This window comes from Phyllostomus hastatus, unplaced genomic scaffold (assembly GCF_019186645.2).
Source record: "Phyllostomus hastatus isolate PE091 unplaced genomic scaffold, TTU_PhHast_1.1 phas_scaffold_585, whole genome shotgun sequence".
In the NCBI taxonomy this organism is placed as follows: domain Eukaryota; kingdom Metazoa; phylum Chordata; class Mammalia; order Chiroptera; family Phyllostomidae; genus Phyllostomus; species Phyllostomus hastatus.
In genome coordinates this window covers 20793886-20814267 of record NW_025334037.1, presented here as the reverse complement: position 1 = coordinate 20814267, position 20382 = coordinate 20793886, and the positions used below count along the sequence as shown (strand labels likewise).

At 41.0% G+C, this 20382-nt stretch overlaps 1 protein-coding gene across 2 annotated transcripts in view; it reads right to left on the bottom strand.

The window, feature by feature from the left end:
• TRIM44 (tripartite motif containing 44) overlaps positions 1-18933 on the bottom strand; it is a 112922-nt gene extending 93989 nt beyond the window's left edge. The window contains exon 1 of one of the 2 annotated variants that reach the window (XR_006784170.1): positions 17801-18933. Coding sequence is in view for 1 of the 2 variants with exons in the window: in XM_045825375.1 (XP_045681331.1) it covers positions 17801-18475 (675 nt within the window). In the remaining variant the exon portion in view is untranslated. The remainder of the gene's footprint in view (positions 1-17800) is intronic. The other variant, XM_045825375.1, reaches the window with a different exon arrangement.
• Positions 18934-20382: the final 1449 nt, after the last annotated feature.

Below are 20382 nucleotides of genomic sequence, written 5' to 3'. Positions count from 1 at the left end.
ACAAGCCTACCCACCCAGGAATCAGCAACAGAAGGGTCCAATTTGCTTGTGAAAATCGGAGGAAGTGACTGAAAGCTGGCAGAGAACGGAGCAAGTGCCATTGTTCTCTCTCGGACCCCTCCCCCACAAACAGTGTCACAACTAAGCGATGTGGGTTGCCCCAGCTGGGTGAACACCTAAGGCTTCACCCCTCACCATGTAACAGGCTCATCAAGGCAAAAAAAAAAAAAAGGCCCAAACGAAAGAACAGATCAAAGCTCCAGAAAAAATACGACTAAGCAATGAAGAGGTAGCCAACCTATCAGATGCATAGTTCAAAGCACTGGTGATCAGGATGCTTACAGAATTGATTGAATTTGGTCGCAAATTAGATGAAAAAATGAAGGCTACGCTAAGTGAAATAAAGGAAAATGTACAGGGAACCAATAGTGATGGGAAGGAAATTGGGACTCTAGTCAACTGTGTGGACCAGAAGGAAGAAAGAAACATCCAATCAGAAAAGAATGAAGAAACAACAATTCAAAAAAATGAGGAGAGGCTTAGGAACCTCCAGGATATCTTTAAACATTCCAACATCTGAATTATAGAGGTACCAGAAGGAGAAGAGGAAGAGCAACAAGTAGAAAAGCTATTTGAACAAATAATAAAGAACTTCCCCAATCTGGAAAAGGAAACAGACTTCCAGGAATTCCAGGAAGCTCAGAGAGTCCCAAAGAGGTTGGACCCAAGGAGGAACACACCAAGGCACGTCATAATTACATTACCCAAGATTAAAATGAAGGAGAGAATCCTAGAAGCAGCAAGAGAAAAGGGGACAGTTACCTACAAGGAGTTCCCATAAGACTGTCAGCTGATTTCTCAAAAGCGACCTTACAGACAACAAGGGGCTGGAAAGTATTCCAAGTCATGAAAGGCAAGGACCTACACCTAAGATTGCTCTATCCTGCAAAGCTTTCATTTAGAGTGGAAGGGCAGATAAAGTGATTCTCAGATAAGGTCAAGTTAAAGGAGTTCATCATCACCAAGCCTTTATTATATGAAATGTTAAAGGGATTTATCTAAGAAAAAGAAGATAAAAAATATGAACAGTAAAATGACAGCAAACTCACAATTATTAACAGCCACACCTAAAATAAAAACAAAAACAACTAGAACAGGAACAAGGCACAGGAATGGAGATCACATGGAGGATTATCAATAGGGGAGTGGGAAGGGGAGAAAGGGGGAAAAGGTACAGAGAATAAGTAGCATAGGTGGTAGGTAGAAAATAGACAGGGGTAGGGCAAGAATAATGTGGGAAATGTAGAAGCCAAAGAACTTGTAGGTACAACCCATGGACATGAACTAAAGCGGGGGAATGTGGGTGGGAGGGGGTATGCAGGATGGAAGGGAGTGAAGGGGGAAAATGAGACAACTGTATTAATCAATAAAATATATTTTTAAAAATCTCAAATTACTTAATCAACAAAATATGTCTTATCCATTGTACTGAAAAAAAGTTTTGATTTGGTAATATCAAGTGATGTGGGGCTCTGGGAAAATTGGGGGCTTTCATATGTTGCTGATTAAAATGATAGAGCTACTTTGAAGTCACATGCCCAGCAAGTCTATTTCTCTTTCACCCCTTGAGAAGCAACACTAGCACATGTATCCAGAAGGAATGCACAAAAATACTTATTGCTGCACTGTTTGTCATACTGTGAAACTGGAAACATCCTAAGCATCCATCAATAGTGAGTGGCTGAATAAATTACAGAATTAACACACTATGAAATATGGCATAGCAGATTAAAGGAATAAAGTAGGCCTATATGTACCTGGATATAAGACAAGACATAATGTTGAATTAAACTTGCAAAATGATACATACTATAAATATCATTTAGTTTTTTATAGACCTGCAAAACTGTTATTTTCTCTGGGTGACGTATATGTACGTAAAACACTAGAAAAGCAATGATTTGAGGGACTGGTATCAGGAATAGTAGTAGGAAGAGTCTTAGACTTACCTAAGCGTACTGTCTAATTAAGATTTAGTGTACAAAGGGAAGGGAGGGAGCAAGGAAGGAAAATCCTGGGGCCTCTTCTTCGAGTGCTTCTCTCCATGAGTTCACCTAAGTATAAATACTGGGCAGTGTTCCCTTTGCACTGCAAACATATGAACCAGCAGGTAAAAGGGAGTTCTTTACCTGGTGTTCAGCATGGCCTTTAGGCAGTGTGAAATCTCCAAAACAGTAGCCAAATGTGAAATGTGCATGTGCTTTTCTAGGGAAAGGAATTTAGCTTTCCCCAGAGTCCCCCAAAAGTTCAACTTTCTTATAGTGTAAAGAGTCTTGCACCAAGAAGAAGGAGATGTGGGCTCTATTCCTAGTTCCTCCACTAATTGCTGTGTGAGTGTGGATGAACCATTTTGTATCGTTGGGTTTCTGTTTCTCAATCTGTAAATGAGGGAAATGGGACAAATCAGAACACACACATATACAGCCTGCAAACTTTTTAGGCCTTTAGTGTGTTGTCCCACACAGCATACTGGGAGTTTTTAAATTAGTCACTAATTTAAAAATCAGGAAATATGATATAATAAAAATTTCTAGCTTCATTGGAAAATCTGAAGGTATGATTGTACTGGGTTCCCATTCCCACACAGCAGCAATTAGCTGAAGTGGAACAGCAGCTACCCACTTGAGGCAAGGCCAGCTCTCTCCCGTTTGCCATAGTAACTCGGGCTTGCTTCTCTTGTTTACATCACCTCTCTTGTCCCTATGGACACTTGAAGTTGCTACCTCTGGAAGCAATTCTCTCTGAAGGGTTTTTTTAAAGCCTCTAAGGGTGCTTGTTTGAACACCAAGAAAACTGAGATGTCTTTCTTCATAGAAGTTCAAAATACTTCATAAACACATGCCCATCATTGACCCTAAAATACAGAAATAAGATAGCTCATTCTAATATAAGCATCCTTTGAAAATGAGCAAGAAGCAAAAACAAAGGTGGATTATGGTAGGTAAAAGTGGTATCAGAACAAGAAGTATTTTTTGAAAATCAGTGTCTGTACTTTCATGGGGGTCAGTCAGCTGAGCACCAAAAGAAAAGTCATGTATTAGTAAAAATGTGAATGAAAGTCACTTAAATATCCTCAGGTGGCTCCCAAGTATCGAATTCTGTATTACAAAGAATCAGAAGACGCTGAGTTCAAAAAAAAAAAAATTAACTGCCTGTTTTGTTTTTTGCTTTTTTCTATCCCACTGGCCTTGTGTTGGTACCATGCTTAAAAAAAAAGTCAACCCAACTTTCTGTCATTTCTACAAACAGATTTTGTTTGGGAAAAACAGTGGAAAAGGATTATGAGACACAATATGTAAGTAGTCTTCCTAAAGAATCAAATGAGAAAGCAAAACCTTGTCCAAAGGAAACAGAACTCAATTTTAGTATTACCACGCTATGTACAAAAATTCTTTACCATCTTCTTCATATTATTTGATTTTCCAACTTCGAATCCACTCATATGTTAGGCGACCATCTACATAACTGCTCAGATCCAAACTCATTTTGGGGCCTGAGAAAACTCATCACCTAATTCTAAAAGACGTGCCATTGCCAGCTACTCTTCACCCTCTCCACTGCTACCCAGTGCAAGCAGCAGCACTGCCCCACTCTTGCGACCCTGCAGTCCACACTCTCAAAGGAATCAGAGTGAAATTTTAAGAACATATATCAGATCACTCATTCCTGTGCTTAAAACAGTCCATGGCTACTGGAAATAAAACCCCAAATCCTTATCATGGCCTGCTTGGTACTCTGACTCCCTCTAGTCCTCCTGCAGCCTTCCTTTATATCCCCCAGGAAGCCTGTCCCATTCTGGAACCTCCACACTTGGTGTTTCCTCCCCTGGGACCACTATGCCCTCAGAGCTTCCCATCGCTGGCTTTAACCATACCGAGGTCACTGCCTCAAAAAGTCCTTCTCAGACCCTTCGCCAGCCTCCCTCCCATTTCCCCATCCCAGTCACGCTCTTTCTCCTTCACCTAATTTGTTATTCATAGTACTTATCCTTATGCTTTTTTAAGAGAATTTTTGTAACAGTTTATTTAAGCCAAACTGATGACAATGGCCAGGAAGCAAGATCTCAAATGCCTTCATAGGACTTATCCATCCTTATTTGAAATATCATTTACTGTTTTACTTGCTTACATCTATTTTGCTCATACAATATAAGCTCCATGAGACCAGGGACTTAGAATTATTCACTGTTAAATTTCCTATTTCCCAAAATACTTCATCTAATTGAACAGATCAAAATAAAAACAATTATGTCACCAACTTCAAACAATATATAAAAATATCTTAATAAATACTCTACCTTAAAGAACTATAAAAAATTTAATGCGATAATATGTCGAAAGTTTACAGTATAGAATGTGGCACATAATAAGTTCTCAATAAATTATAGTTACCATTGTTGTTATTGTTAACTGAATAATGATACACTGGGTGATTGACTACTGAGTATCAAGCATTGAGCTAGAGAAGTGCTGAATGGAAAAAATTAACAAAACAATCTTCTACTAATCAAAATACTCTGTAAAATCAAAATACTCTGTAAAATATCCAGGAAGAAAACTTCAGATAGAAGGAATAGTTTAGAAGGAATGTATCTATTAAACACTTTCATACTGCGCTGACCGGTGTGGCCCAGTTGGTTGCGCATCCTCCTACAATGCAAAAGGTTGCCAGTTTGACTTCTGGTCAGGGCCAGTTTGATCGGCCCGGGTTCTGGGTTTGTCCAAAGTTGGAGCACGTATGAGAAGCAACTGATGGGTGTTTTTCTTCCTCTCTTTCTCCCTCCCTTCCCTTCTCTCTAAAAAGAAATAAAATCTTTAAAAAACACCTTCATACAGATAGTAAACAGCAGGAGAGTGTGTGTACAATTCAGAGAGGTTAAATATAAGTGGGAATAATTAAGAATAGAAGCAAAAGGGGACGGTGGAAAGAACATGTACTTTGGGATCGGTCCTAGCTGCACATCCTAGTCCTTCCACTTATTAGCTACGTGACCATCCGCAAATCTCAACCTCTTTGAGTATCACTTTCCTTATCCGGAAAACAAGAATCATAATAACACAGCTGACTGTGGGAGCTGTATTGAGATCATTTGAAAAAATAAAGGAAAAGCACCTGACCTGAAACTACTCGATAACTATTACTATTAGTCTTCTCATCTCTGGAAAGAACCTCAAAATTCAATAGCAGGCAAGAGTTTCCCGACTTGTATATCTTACTTTTATAACCACAGTTGAAGGTTAGCATTTTCATTCTTCACACACATGAAGTCAGAGTCTACCACTTAACACAAGCTATACCCCGCCAGGGTTCACACAGACCCAAAGTACAGAGAGGAGAACAGTAGGGATGCCTATAACATTTCTCCAATGATTGCCTACTGCAAAAATATGGAGGCAATTTTCTAACCAGAAAGTAAAGGGAATATTGCCCCTGCCTCCCCTCTGCTTCCATAAAAATTTCCAACAGTTCAGAATGTAAAACAGAATTTAAAGACTTGTGAACCTAAAATTAGGCCTATCAGCTGTGTTTTGGTTAGCTAGTGCATAAGGCACTCGTGGGACACTAAAATATACAAGAGCCTCTTCTTTGAAGACAAGCTTTTCATCAGCCTATCTACCCACCAGAGTAGAGAAGGCAGAAGGAGCAGAAGGAGAGGGGGCTGAACAGTTTTCACCCAAAGAAGCTTGGTATCCAGAACTTCTACTGTTGCCAGACTGCCTGTTCTGGCATTGAACTCAGAATAGAACCTCAGATGGCTCTATAACAGTAAGAAGAATAAGAGCAACCAAGTGCTGGGGGCTTATTATATCCCTAGCATTGTGCTCTTCATGTGTGTGATCTTGTTTGTTCCCCACTATAACCTAAATAGGAGAAACAATTATTAAAGCCATGTTACAGATGAGGAAGCCAAAACTCAGAGAGGCTGAGTAAATTATCCAACATGACAAAGCTAGTAAGTAGCAGAGCCAGGATTCAAACCCACAGACTGCAAAGCAGCCAATTAAAGCAAGGCTGCTTAGTCACTCATATTCATTCTCCCATTTTTCCTTAGTAATAGATCCCAGCTTTTAGCTAGATACACTGTGGCCTGCAGAAAAGACTGTTTCTAGCTCCTCTTGCAACTAGATAAGGCCATGGTACTTAATTCTAGCCAATGAAACAAGCAGCAACGTGTGCAAATTCTGGAGGGTTCTCTTAAAATAGAGGGGTATGCCCTTCTTCATTTCCTATGCTAGCTATCCTGAACTTGACTGTGCTGGCTGGACCTCCAGCAGCCATCTTGGTCCCTGACAAGGATTACACCCTAAGGATTCCAGAACGGAGCCGGAAAGAGCCTACATTCTTGATAACCTCATGGTTCCTCTATACCAGCCTTAGACGGGTTACACCCAAACTTCTTTTATGCAAGAGAGAAATAAACACCTATCTTGTTTGCGTTGCTGTTATTTTGGATTTTTCCAAATTATTGCATTATTTTAGAAGCAGGTAAACTTAATGTAAACATTGATATACTAAATCACTATGCAATGTCTCTTTCACTTCTTCATTGATGCTCTGGAACTAGATGAGATTGCCCTTCATATCATAAATATACCAAATATTTCACATGTATCTATTATCAACTGGCCCAGTGCTAGGTGCTGGAAACACAAAGATGAATAACATATAGCCCTAACCCTAGAAGAGTTTATAACCCACGCAGGACACAGACACAGGAAGTAACATTGGTAGCACACTGTATTTAGTGCTACTATAAGTGTACACAAGCCATCGTTAGGGGAACACAGAGGGAGGTTACCTAACAGTCTGTATCTACCTAGTAAAATCTACCCATCTTCGAAGGCCCACCTCTAACACCATCACTTCCAAGAAATCTTTCCTGATTCCATGCCTCCAGCAGAAATTAATTTGTCTTTTCTCTGAGGCCCAACAACATACTGTTTGTACCTCTTCAAGTATCTTTCCTATTACACTATAAGCTTCCTGATGTCGGGAACCACCTGTTACTCTTCTCAATAGGACACACAGCTCATTATAAGTACTCAAAGATTACTCAGATAAATAAAATTAATTTAAAATACCCATCTTTGACACTGAGATTAATTATAGGCTACAGTTTCCACATATTACAATAAATGGTTTTCTCTAATATTCTATTTAAGTTAAAAGCAGAATACTCTTCCACCTGATTTAAAAAAAAAACTAGCTAGACACATCTGAAGTGAGCTTTATAGTTAAATGTTCAACAAGAATAATTAGCACATTATAATGTACACCTGAGTCATTGTCCACATGCTTTATTGCCACAAATTGTGGATTGGGCCTTTGGTATATTTGGAGAATTTTGTTTGGTTGATTTTATTTATTTATTTATTTATTTATTTATTTATTTTCACTGCTTTTTGAGAGAGAGAAAGGGAGGAGGAGGGGGAGAGAAGGAGAGGGAGAGACGGAGAGAGAGAGAAATATCAATGTGAGAGAAAAACATCAATTGGTTGCTTTCTCATACATGCCCTGACGAGGGATCGAACCTGCAACCTGATTATGTGTCCTGCCTGGGAATTGGACCCATGACCTTTTGGTCTACAGGACAACATTCCAACCAACTGAGCCACACTAGCCAAGGTTGATTTTATTTATTTATCCTTGATTCATTTTTGATGTCGGAAAAGGGCATCAATATTGATTTTTCCCCGATACCATGTTGACTTGATCCCTATCATAGTGGTACACACCCCCCTAAAACAAAAATGCACATACAAAGGATTTAAGTCTCCCAGGGCCAGAATTCTGTGTTTCTCACCCCATTCTCACCTCTACCCCACATATCAAGACTAAAGTTTTTGTTCTCTGTTCCCTCTTTTGAGAGATCCATGAGCATCCTTCCTGCCACATAACAAGTTTAGCCCCTGGCTCTGGATATTAAAACAACCAACAGGAACAGAAGGATGAAACCGAGCAGCCCATCCCGGACTAAACTAACGTCAAGCAGAAGGCACACTGTGCACTGATGCAGATCAATCTCTGATGACTTCTCAGTCTTGAGTCAAGTGTAAGGGAAGAGAAAAGATGAGTACACCAATGAACAGGCAGGGCAACTTCCATGTCATGGGCTGTGGTCAAAAACGGCAGGTGCCACAGACATATAGTTCTTTATCCTCAGAGGGGATAAGCCTAGTGCATCAGCAACCTTACCCTGAAAAGCAATTGTCTAATAGTCTAAAATATCTATTAACCCATCCTATTTTGACTGAAAGGTCAGGGAAGAGCAAGAGGGCACAGGACTCTTGGGAGAAAGAGCCCAGAAAACTTGGATCTTTTCTCTTGAGTCAGCTGTTGAGAAAGCTTAGCTAAGCTCTGCCACGTTCCAGCTGTATGACCCTACCTCAACTACTGGATCCCTCTGTGCCTCAGCTTCCTGCTTTTGTGAAAGAGATAATAAAATGTACCTGTAGTGTTATTACGAAGATCAAATGAGTTAATATGAGTACAGAGTACTTAGAACAGTGCCTGGCACACAGTATTATGAGTGCTAGGTATCAATATGACTAACTCATCTTTCAAGAATCAGGCTGCACTCAAAAGTTGACCTGTGAGTAAAGGAAGGGAAGGAGACTCTTTCCAGGCTAGTGCATGAGACATTACATGATCCTAGCTCATGTGACACTGCAGAAGCTAGAGAACTTTCTGTTCTCCATCTCCAAGATCCCCTGTCTTCCATGTATCAACAGTAATGTCTTGATAATGCGTACCCTTAACTCTGTGATTTTCCTCCCCAAACCCAGTAACTCCAACCTAATCTTGAGATGAGTATGAGGCAAATTCCCACAGGAAATTCTACAAAATATACCTGACCATCCCTAGAGATTTTGATTTGATTTCATTGGCTGGGGTGGGGCCGATCACAGGTCTTTTCTAAAGAACCATACCCCCCCCACCACACACAGGTAATTTAAAAATATGGCACCGACGTGGGAAGCACAGCTTACTCTGTAGACCCCACTTCTTACTCCTTTCACTCCACTCTCCCCCATGACCTTTCTGCTGTCCCTCAACACCCCAAGTTCACCTTTACCTTGAAGCCTTTGCATTCACCATTCTTTCGGCCTTAACCATGCTTCTCCCAGATGTTTTCTTAATTCTTAAGATTATCAAGTGTAATTTTCATCATGAAGACTGTGACAAGAGTCCACGCCCTTAACAGGACACAGTTAGAAGGCTTTTCCCCTCCACTTAACCCTGCAAAAGCCCCCCAGGCTCCCATTAATGAAGCTCCGTCACCATGAATGCTGATCCCCTGAAAAAAATGAGCTGTTGTAAAAGGGATCTCTGTGAGCTCATATTCTCTCCACAGAGCAGTATTTTCACCTGCGCAAACAGCACATTGCAACTGCTGGAACTAAGTTATTCCTCTTACCTCAAGAGCCAGCTAATCCCTTTATGAACAGTTGTATGAATCAAACCAATGGTCTCTGCTCAGAATCATTGGACTTCGCACAAGCAACGCTGAATAGTAACATGATAGGAGGGTTTCTACCTCTTTGTGAGACCTCATCATTCAAGTCTCTGCCCAAATGTCAGATATCAGAAATGCCTTCCATGACTACCTTATCTCAAAGTAGTCCTCTCCCATGACACCACTTACTCTTTCATTACTATGAATCACTTTTTTCATAGTACATACTACCATCCAAAATATCTCTACCTCTCTACCTAGCCAGCAGGTAAACTGCATGAAAGCTAGTCCCCAATACTTCTCACTGCATACTCACTGCATACTTCTAAGACTTATTACAGGTTAAGAAAATACATTCTGAAGGGTAGACTGAGACGGGGAATCCCAGAACTGCGGGCCTCACATAAACTTTGCATAGAACCATTTTGGGTGGCTGCACCCGACACCAAGCCATTCCCTTTACCTTAGTCTTACAGCTTTTGCCTTATGTTATACAAGCAAATAAGAAAGACACTAACTGAAGTAGCCAGTGCTTCACAGTTTTATTAGAAGGTGCCCCAAAGCCTTTAGGACAAGAAAAAAAACAATAACTAGTTACAATTCCCGCAGATCCTGAACCTTCTGCCTCCCTACCAGAGCTGCTCCGTATGACCTGCCTAGACAGCCAGAGCCACTGACCTCTGTGGGACACCGCAGTGGCATGCCTCCACCTCCGGCCCCTCTGCAGTCACAGCTGCTCTGAGCACATGCTCATACCCCTCACACCACCCTGCTACCAGTGCCCCCTCTCCACTCCCCCTTGTCGTAGTTCCCGACATCACTTAAGCAAACATTCCTCTGCCCAAATACCAACCTTAAAGGCGCAATCTCAAGGGCAAGGCATGTGGCTTCAAAACCTTTGGGTCTGTCCATAACAAGGCCATGTTAAGAATTCAAAGATGCTCACAGGTATCGGCTGAGCTCTACCAAGCCTTCTTCCTTTGCCATTTTATAAGACCCCACCTTTCCTTCAGGTGATCAGGGAGTGAACTAGACAAGGGCTTTTCAAACCACAGGACATGACCCATTAGTGTGCAATGATATCAGTTTAGTGGGAGAATCCAGAAATTTTTTTGAACAGAACAGAAACAGAACACATGATACACATTAAGGTAAACAGTGTTTCATTTGAGGTGTGTGTGTGTGTGTGTGTGTAAATAAGGTCACAATGTAAAATATATTCCCCCAATTGTAAGTTATGTTCAAAATATTTTTTAAATTACTGGTCTACAGTTCTGAGTATGCCTGACTGTGATTTTACTGTTCAACAAAAATGATTCATTAAATGTAACTGTGAATGAAAAGTCCCTTAACATAAGAATTTTCCCCCTTTTTATTGAATTTATTGGGGTGGCACTGGTTAACGAAGTTATACAGGTTTCAGGTGTACAATTCTACAACACACCACCTGTACACTGTATTGTGGGTTCGCCACTGCAAGTCAAGTCTTCTTCCATCACCATTTGTCCCCGCATAACCGCCACCTCCTCCCACCCCTGCTCTCCCTGGCAACCGCCACGCTGCTGTCCGTGGCCAGGAGCTTCTCTTTTCTGCTCTTTGTTGCTCAGTCCCTCCACAGCCCCCAGGCCCCCATAACAATTTTCATATAAATAAATCTACAAACCTGATCAAACTCCTTTGTCAGGCCCAATGACCATTTCCCAGCTTAGAAATTATGGTCACGGTAAAGGATACCTGTGTGTCCGGGATGAGATGTTGTGACCTGGAGGAGTGGTCATAATTTGGGCTGTGTTACTATAGTTCTTTGATAAAGCTGGAGCACAGGCTCAATTCAAAATACTTTTGAGACAAAATCCGATGGGGCCAAACTGGAAAGGTCACTGGTTTGATTCCTGGTCAAGGCACACGCCTGGTTGCAGGTTCGGTCCCAGGTCAGGACACATGACAGAGGTAGCTGATCAATGTTTCTCTCTCACAATGATGCTTCACTCCCTCTCTTTCTCTCTCCCTTCCCCCTCTCTAAAATAAATAAATAAAGTTTAAAAGTCACTTCAGTAACTAAGTGTTAACCTTGTCTCCTCAAGGTGTTCACCTTACTGTTTTTGGCCAATCCTTCAGGTTGCCTCTGCCCTAATCCCCTCTTGCTGTACAGTCACCCTGGTTTTCCGCCCATTCTGGCTCACTCTGAAATATGCTTTAAGTATCAGCATCCCCTGGCAACAATTTGGCCTTTCACCACCAATGCCACCCACCCCTGGGGCACAGCCTTGGGCACAGAGGTATCAAACATATATTGTACAAACTCAACCGTACACTTGTATATTTAACTAGACTCCTCATAATAGTAATATAAACAATGACTAACGTTTACTGAACACTTACAATGTCTTAAGCATTGTTAAGCATCTTATCACAAAGTCATTTATTCTTAAACAATTCTATTTTATTTTATTTCTTAAAATTATATCCATTTTAGAGATATGGAAACAAGTCCAAACTGCTGCATAACTTGCCCAAGGTCAAAAAGCAAGTGGCAGAGCTAGGATACTTCCTATCTCACTCTAACCCTACATTGTGTTTTATTTTTTCTTTATAGCACTTATTACATGGTTATTTGCTTATTTGTTCTTCTCTATTCCCTAATAATACAATATAAGCTCCAGTCAAAGTAGGGACTTTTCCCATTTTGTTCACTGCTATATCCCCAATGCTTAGACAGTACTGGCCTTTGGAAATGCGCAGTAAGTACTTGCTGAACGAATGGACGAGTGAATGAATGCACTGTAACAAACGTCCTCTGCTCTCATCATCATCATCATGCCAAACCACTTTTAATATCCCAAGAAACCTACTCTCTTGCCAATAAGCAAATGCACACTGCCCTCCAAACATTTGAAACCAGAGGTGAACTGAAACTAATTAAAGTTGCAACCAAGCTCTGGCTAAGCTCAAATCATTATTGGTCAAAAAGTTCAGCCTCTCATCCTAGCTACCAAACAGCAAATGGCATGCCCTTTCTCAAGGGGAAAAATACTACTCTAGTGTCTATTGTTCTTTTAAACAAATATCTAGTAGGACGAAAGATTCAGATAAGAAAAAAAAAACATGAAAACATGACATACGGTCAAGAATCAGAACCCCCAAAATTCAGAAACACAAATCTTTAAAAAGTAACAAATAGGCATTCTGGAGTTGAAAACACAGTATCGTGAATTAAGAATTTAATGAATGGCACACAATGGAGTATTTGCAGCTATAAAATAAATGTTAAAGTAAACAAACAGATCTATGGAGTTATTTCCAAGACATACTGCTAATTCAAAAAGGCAATGCACAAAAGAGAATTTATATTGCCCAAAACCCATAATTCCAGTTTCACCATGAAAACATCAGACAAACACAAACTGAGAGAATTCTACAAAACACCCGACTAGCACTCCTCAAAACTATCAAGGTCATCATAAATTAGAAAGAGTAACATGGCCATAGGATCCTGGTACAAAAGTCATTGGAGGAAAAACTGGTAAAATTCTAATAAAGTCTATAGTTTAGTTAGCAAGACTGGTCCAATGTTAAGATAAGCAGAGTACAGTAAGCAACTTTCGAACTCAGGACACTTACTGACTGAAAGAAACTGGGCTGTGCATTTAGCTGACTGGGGCTCAAAAATGAGGAGGCAGGAGGGGAGAAGGTGACAGAAAGCAAAGCCTGTGGCAAGCTCAGAGTGGGACATTTAAAGGAGACCCTTTCCATACAGACTTGGGATCTTCCCACCCCCGCCAGGGAGTAACATCTCAGAGTGAAGGCAAACTGAAGTAAACCTGTCACCAAGTCACCCTCCAAAGGGGACTGAGGGAAGCGTTGCCTTGGAGCCGAACAAAGTGGGTTGAAAGGGGTGGCTCAGGGTGGGATGAAAGAAACTTCTTTAAGGGGTTATAAACTTGGGAAAACGACTCCTGAACATTTGCTCTCAGACAATTAGTTTAGTTTACGGAGGTTCTAAACAAGTTGTGCTTTCAGGCCTTAGCAGAAACAAACTCAAATCCTCTTTCAAAGAATACAGTTTCATGCCAAGACTTGGGAAATCCCCACAAATAATTTTTTAAAGGCAATGAGAAGCTATGCAGTCAAACGTAATGAACGAAAGGAAGTAAAGAAACACGAAAAATACCATCAAAACAATAGCAGAGAGAGTTCCACAAAGTCTTGGCATATGGAATTATCAGAGGCAGATGATGAGTGAGTGCGCTCACTCTTCATGAAGGAGTCAAGAGGACAGCCACGGTATGAATGAAAGATATCTAGAGGATATGATTCACAAATTTATACTAATACATTTGAAAATTTAGGCAAAATAAACTTCTGGGGAAAGAGCGCAACAAAATTGACTTAAGGAAAATAGACAATTTTGACAGAACTATAACCATTACACTGAATCATAGCCAGAAATGCTTTACAAAACAAAATAAAACTCTCTCTTCTGCCCACCTTCCTTCCATCTCTCCCCCCACCACCCTCTCTCTTTTCAAGTCTGGAAGGCTTCCATGGTCAGTTCTATCAATCACTCTAGGAAGAAATATTCCAATCTCATAAAAACACTTCCAGAGCATTAAAAAAAGAAAAAGAAAATATGCGAGAAGCAAACAACTTAACTCATACTATGAAGTCAACATAACCTTGACAGAAAATCTCATGAGGACAGTACAAGAAAGAAATTTATGAGCTAATTTGCCCCATTAATATAAATTAAAAACCTATATAAATTATTAATAAACCAAATTAAAAAATATAAGGATACTTCATCATGACCATGTTGGGTTTATCCTAAAAACACAAGGTTGCTTTAACTGTACAATATAATAATAAAGACACAAAGGGACGGAAGTTAAGACCACATATATGAACATGCCTGTATTTCCTCAAAGAAGCACTTGAAGGATAAGCAAAAACACAGGTGAAAGGGAAAAAGGTGAAAGAGAGGCTTTTAAGATATGTGAACATATTACTGATTTTTAAATTTAATGTAAAAAGTAAATCAATGCAATTAATCACATTAACATAGTAAGAGTAAAAACACACAAACAGCTTAACAGATACAGAAAAAGCATTTGATAAAATGTAGTATCCATTCAATACTAAGAAAACTCTTAAGAGTTTTATATTCAGTATTAAAAGTTTTCTTAATAATATATTCAATATATTGTTATATATATTCAATATATTAAGAGTTTTCTTAATATATGAATATACTAGGACTAGAGGGGAACTTTCTTAATCAGATAAAAATATATCCATAAAAAAGAAACAAACTACTATCGCATTATTTGAGAAATATTGTAAATAATCCCTCAATTAGGAACGAGGACGAAATACCCACTATTACTTCTATTAAACATTATAGTTGAGGCTCTATCCAAGGCAGTAAGGCAATAAAAAAAAAAACAAATAACAGTTATAAGGACTGAAAATAAATGAAAATTGTCCTCTTTGCAGATAATATGATCATGTATATAGAATGAACCTATAGATTATTAGAATATGTAAGGAAATTTAGAAGATAATATATAAAAGTTAATCATATTCCTAAATATACAATTAGAGAACAAAAATAAAAACCTTTTTTACAATACTGTGAAATTTAAGTATCTAGGAATAAATTTCACAATGTTGTACAAGATCTTTCAGAAAGAAAATTATAAGACTTTATTGTAAGGCAATAAAAAGACCTAAATAAATGTTTAGAAAACTTCATGCTACAATGATATTATTCATATATTGGTTGATAAATTCAATACAATACAGAAAATGTCTTGCAGGCTTATTTCATATAACTTAATAGTATGAGTCTAAGACATGTAAATGACCAAGACTGGCTGAGACACTCTCCTAGAAGAACAAAAGGGAAGAACTTGCTCTACCACATGAAGACATGTTATAAAGCTACAGAAACTAGCCCTGGCTGGCGTAGCTCAGAGGATTGAGCGCAGGCTGTGAACCAAAGTGTCACAGGTTCCCTTCCCAGTCAGGGCACATGCCTGGGTTGCGGGCCACAGCCCCCAGCAACCGCACATTGATGTTTCTCTCTCTCTTTCTCCCTCCCTTTCCTCTCTAAAAATGAATAAATAAAATCTAAAAAATAAATAAATAAAAATAAAGTAGGTTCATCTTCTTTAAAAAAAAAAAAAGCTACAGAAACCAAGAAAAGCATGTTCACAGAGGGACATAAGAATAGATCAATAGGGCAGAATTTAAAAAGCCACGAAACACATACACACACAAATGGGCCCTTGATAAATGACATGACAGGTGGCAACTGGCTTGGGAAAAATGAAATTGAGCCCCTACTTCACCTACACAAAAATCAATACTAAGTTGAATAACACACAAAAGCACTAATGATAAGGGAAATTCTTGACAAATTCTACTACATTAACATTCAAGGCACAAATTTCTAAAAAGAGAAAACAGAGTAGATGATACTTGCAACCCATATAAACAACAAAGTCAGAAATAAATGTATAAAAACTCCTGTACATTAATGAGAAAAAGATAGACAACCCAATAGAAAAGTAAGCAAAAGACCTGAATGGGCACTTCAAAAGAAGAAACACAAGATACTCAAAGTTGTCAGTAACCAGAGGAATGCAAATTTAAACCACAAGATACCATTCATTATTCACAAGACTGCGAAAATTAAACATTCTGTAAAAGCAAGTCTTGGTGAAGATACAGAACAAGATCTCTCAAACACTCTTCATGGCAAAGCAAATCGGTACAACCACTTTGGAAAATAGTGGGCAACATCTGGTAATATTAGATATTCATAGTCTATGATCCCAAAATTACACTCTTAGGTTTATAATTTCATTTAAATATATGTAGATGTGCATTGGAAGACACAAACAAGAACGTTTATACCAACATCTTTAAATAATGCCCAGAAACTCCAGAATCTGGGAATCAAGTGTTATTGACAGTATAGGTAACTTATGGCATATTCATAAGATGAAATCCTATACAACAATGAAAATGAACAAACCACAGCCACCTACCACCAGATGAATCTCACAAATACAATGTTGAAAAAAGGGAAGTAAAACCCCAAAGAATGCATGATAACAACATACCAATTTGCCAAGTTCAAATAAGTTTAGGAATGCATACATCTGTGGTAAAGTATAAAGATAAGCAGGCACATTATCATTGCAAAAGTCAGGTCAATCGTTACTTAAGGGGAAGGGAGATGGTTACAACCAGAAAAGGGCATGGGGCTTTAATACTGCTCATGCTCTACTTCTTAATGAGTGGAGGTTCTATCAGTATTTGCTTTATAATTACTTGTTAGACTGGACATATATTTTTACACACTTTGTGTATTTTACAATAAAAAAGGGAAAATCTTAATAGAGGGATTTTCATTATCAAAGTATTTGTTATCTCAGTGCCAGCAACGGCAAGGTTACTTATGGAATCAAAAGGGGTCCCAAGATGCCAACATTCACTAACGGAACTCATCACTTAATAAACTGATCACTCCACTCAACCATTCCTCCCTGGTTAATGCCAGCAGTTTCTCTCACTGACTGTATACATCCACAATTTAATAAAAGGCAAGTCATTTGCAAATTCATTCATTCAACAAATATTTATTAATGTCTACTACGTACTTTCCAAACACCGTTCTAGGGGACCAGAAAGTCCCCCTTACAAAAGATGGAGGACTGGGGACCCCCACTCTCATCCCAATTGTGCCTCTATCTGCTCATCCTCCCTTCCAAACAAGTATCAAACACGAAGTATCTAAAAGGAAGTTAGTGCACCCATGAAGTTATCATCAAAACCCAAACCTTGGGAAATCTTGACGTGCTTGGATTCATTTGGCAAAACCATGGTTTCCCATGTTTCCAAGCAGGCAGAGGTTGCCTATCAAGAGCTCTAAGTCAGGGCATGAGTCTCCATAATGGTGTTGCCGTGGGAATCGGCTTAAGTGGGGTCAAAACTCCCAAGAAATGCTTTAGTTGGGATGCAGAGACCAGAGGCTTGCAATTCTCTAGGCACTGTCTACTGGATTTCGTGTACACGTGTATTTCTTGGGTCAGAGTTCAGAACTTTCATCTGACTCTCTGAGGTCAACCAAAAGGTCAACAAGCCCTGCTTCCAACAAGCTGAATAATGAGCTTCTCGGGGACATGAAGAAAGTGAACATGGCCACAACCACGCCACCTGAGTCAAAACACAGGCGTCCTCACCTCTAGGCCTATGTTCTGAATGTCCAATACTTACTCTTAGCTCTTCGAAGGCTTCGTCTAAGGTGGAGAGCTGGTGGCCCTGGTGAGCCCCAATGACCGGACACAGGACACAGATGAGCTGTTTATCTTCCTGGCAATAGGTGCTCAAATCAAGCCCATGGTCCGGACACTTCCTCTTGGCCACTCTCTCTGCTTCCATTTCTATTTCTGGGTCAAATTCACTTTCTGCCTCAGTTTCTCCCTCGGCCTCAGATTCTCCTTCTTCACGGTTGTCTTCCTCCGCCTCGCTCTCTTGCTCATCCTCCATCTCTTCCTCACTGTCTTCTTCGCTCTCCTCATCGCTCTCCTCCTCACTCTCTTCCTCCGTCTCGCTCTCTTCTTCGGACTCACTGTCCTCCTCGGACTCCTCGCTCTGCTCCCCCGCCTCGCTCTCTATCTCTCTCTCATTCCCCAACTGGGCCTCCACGCCTTCCTTCCCCTGGCCTTCCTCCTGGACTCGGGAGGTCCAGGCCTGGGCAGCGCCATGGACGTACTCTGCCAGGTGGTGCCCTGGGAACTTCTGCCTGTGCACCTCTGCGTGGCGGCGGCAGTAGCAGAAGCCGCATTCTCGGCACACTTCCTCCGCCCCGGGAGCCTCGTCGGGCTCGCACTGGTCACACGTGCCATCGTGCGGCAGCTCCTCCAAGGCCGCGCCCCCTCCGGAGGCCATGTGGGTGCGGGGACGAGGCCCAGGTCGTGGGGCCTCGGAGCTCGCCTCCTGGCCTTCGCGGTCCCCTCACGTCCTCCTCCCCACCCGGTCCTGTCCCAGGGAGTCGCAGCCCCCACTTGGGCTGTGCGGTGTTTCCGTGCGGGCCGCGGCTGCGCCGCCTGCTCCCTGCAGCCCGCACCCGGCCAGGGAAAAGAGGGCCTTCCCGCCGGCTGAAAGCTCGGCGCCGGCAGTGCTTCCTTGGGCCGCCCGGCCACTTCCGGCGCGGCGGCCCGTGCCCCTGTCGGCCCCCACGCCGCACACCCCGCTCGGCCTCTAGGTACCCCGGCGAGATCACGGCGCCGCGGCCCCCGCCGCCCCGGTTCCACTTTCCCTTTCCCTGTCAGGCGGGATCCTTTCACTTCCTGAGTCATTTAAAGTGGCAATGGCCCTTTTCTGCGACTCCCACGGGGGCTCCGCATCCCCGGAAGGAGGGGGAGGATGGATGAGGCCTCCCTCTCACGCCAGCGTGGGGAATTGGGCCCCGCCTACCCCACTTCCTCCCTAGAGGTGTCAACCCCACTTGTCAAGGCCACTAGGCAGGTGTACGTGTGTATTTCAGTCTCTCTCCCATTTGTCGCTGATTCCCCCCCATCCCCCAAGTCCCTGCTGCTGCGTGCTCTGGAAGGTGCCAGGACCGAGTGTTGTTTACCAGAATGAACCCGAGAGCCTGGGATTTCCAGAGGGCCCTGGGAAGAATTGTGTTTGTTCTCCTAGGCTCAGGGAATCTCAGAGTCAGCTTGAGCAAACAGACATTTTCGATCCAAAGCAATACTATACTTTGTCTATTTGCAAAGTCTATTTGCATCCTGCTTCCGAGGGGCTCAGAACCTATAGGGTGACAACCTTTGTACCTTTGTACCAGAGCCTGCTATGGATATGACTGAGATCTGAGGTGAGGTAGCTGGAGAGACAGTATTGATCAAACAAGAGTTCCAGTGTGCAGTCATTTTCCCTTATGTAAGGAGACTGTTTATGTTCAGATTGGGTTCCAAAGAGAGGATGGGGACTGTTACTTATTAACCAATACTAAAGTGCCAAGAATTGGGCTAGATCTTTTTGTGGCTCTTTACAAGGGTTTTTGGAAATCCACTGCCCAAAGGCTCCCAAATCTTGATAATACAACTTGTTGGCTTTGTGACCATGGAGAATTTAATTGATCTTCCTGTTTTCTGCTTTTAAAAAAAAGTATGTATATTAAGTTGAAATCATGGTAATACCTATTTCATGAGGCTGTTCTGTGGATGGAATGTGAAGGTGCTGCCTTGTAGAAGTATTCACTATACTTTAACTATTATTACTGGTACGGATTATGTTTAATGGACATAATGACCCTTTGAAAGGTTTTAAACATATTTTTTAACACATTAAGCATTTTTTGGCCGGCTGCTGGTAGTGTAATCAACCCCCCAGCTCTACCTGATATCTGTGCCCCTCCGGTCATTGAAGAGCTTTTGTTTTGTATTCATGAGAGAAAAAGGACGTTCTAACCTATTGCCAGGAGAGGCTGCGATGTGGTTGAGAAGAATGGTGTCTGTTTTCCATGGACTCCCTTGGACAATTTTGAGCTTGAATTTCCAGATGAACATCACAAAAATGGCAGAAGATGGGGTGGTATAAAAATCATTTAAATAATTTTTAGTGTCTCCACATATAATGTATACTTGCTCTCTGTGCAGTGTTTGTTAGAGATTTATTTTTTTTCCTTAGAAATCTTTCATTTTTTATAACCTCAGAACAATTCTATAAAGTGTTGGGGAAAAAGAAAGAAGGATTTTTCTCCCCCCAATTCAATACACATTTCTATGTTTTTCCAGTTCATTTCCCTGGAAATTATTTCTATGTCTGCATTGAAAACAAGGATTGATGCA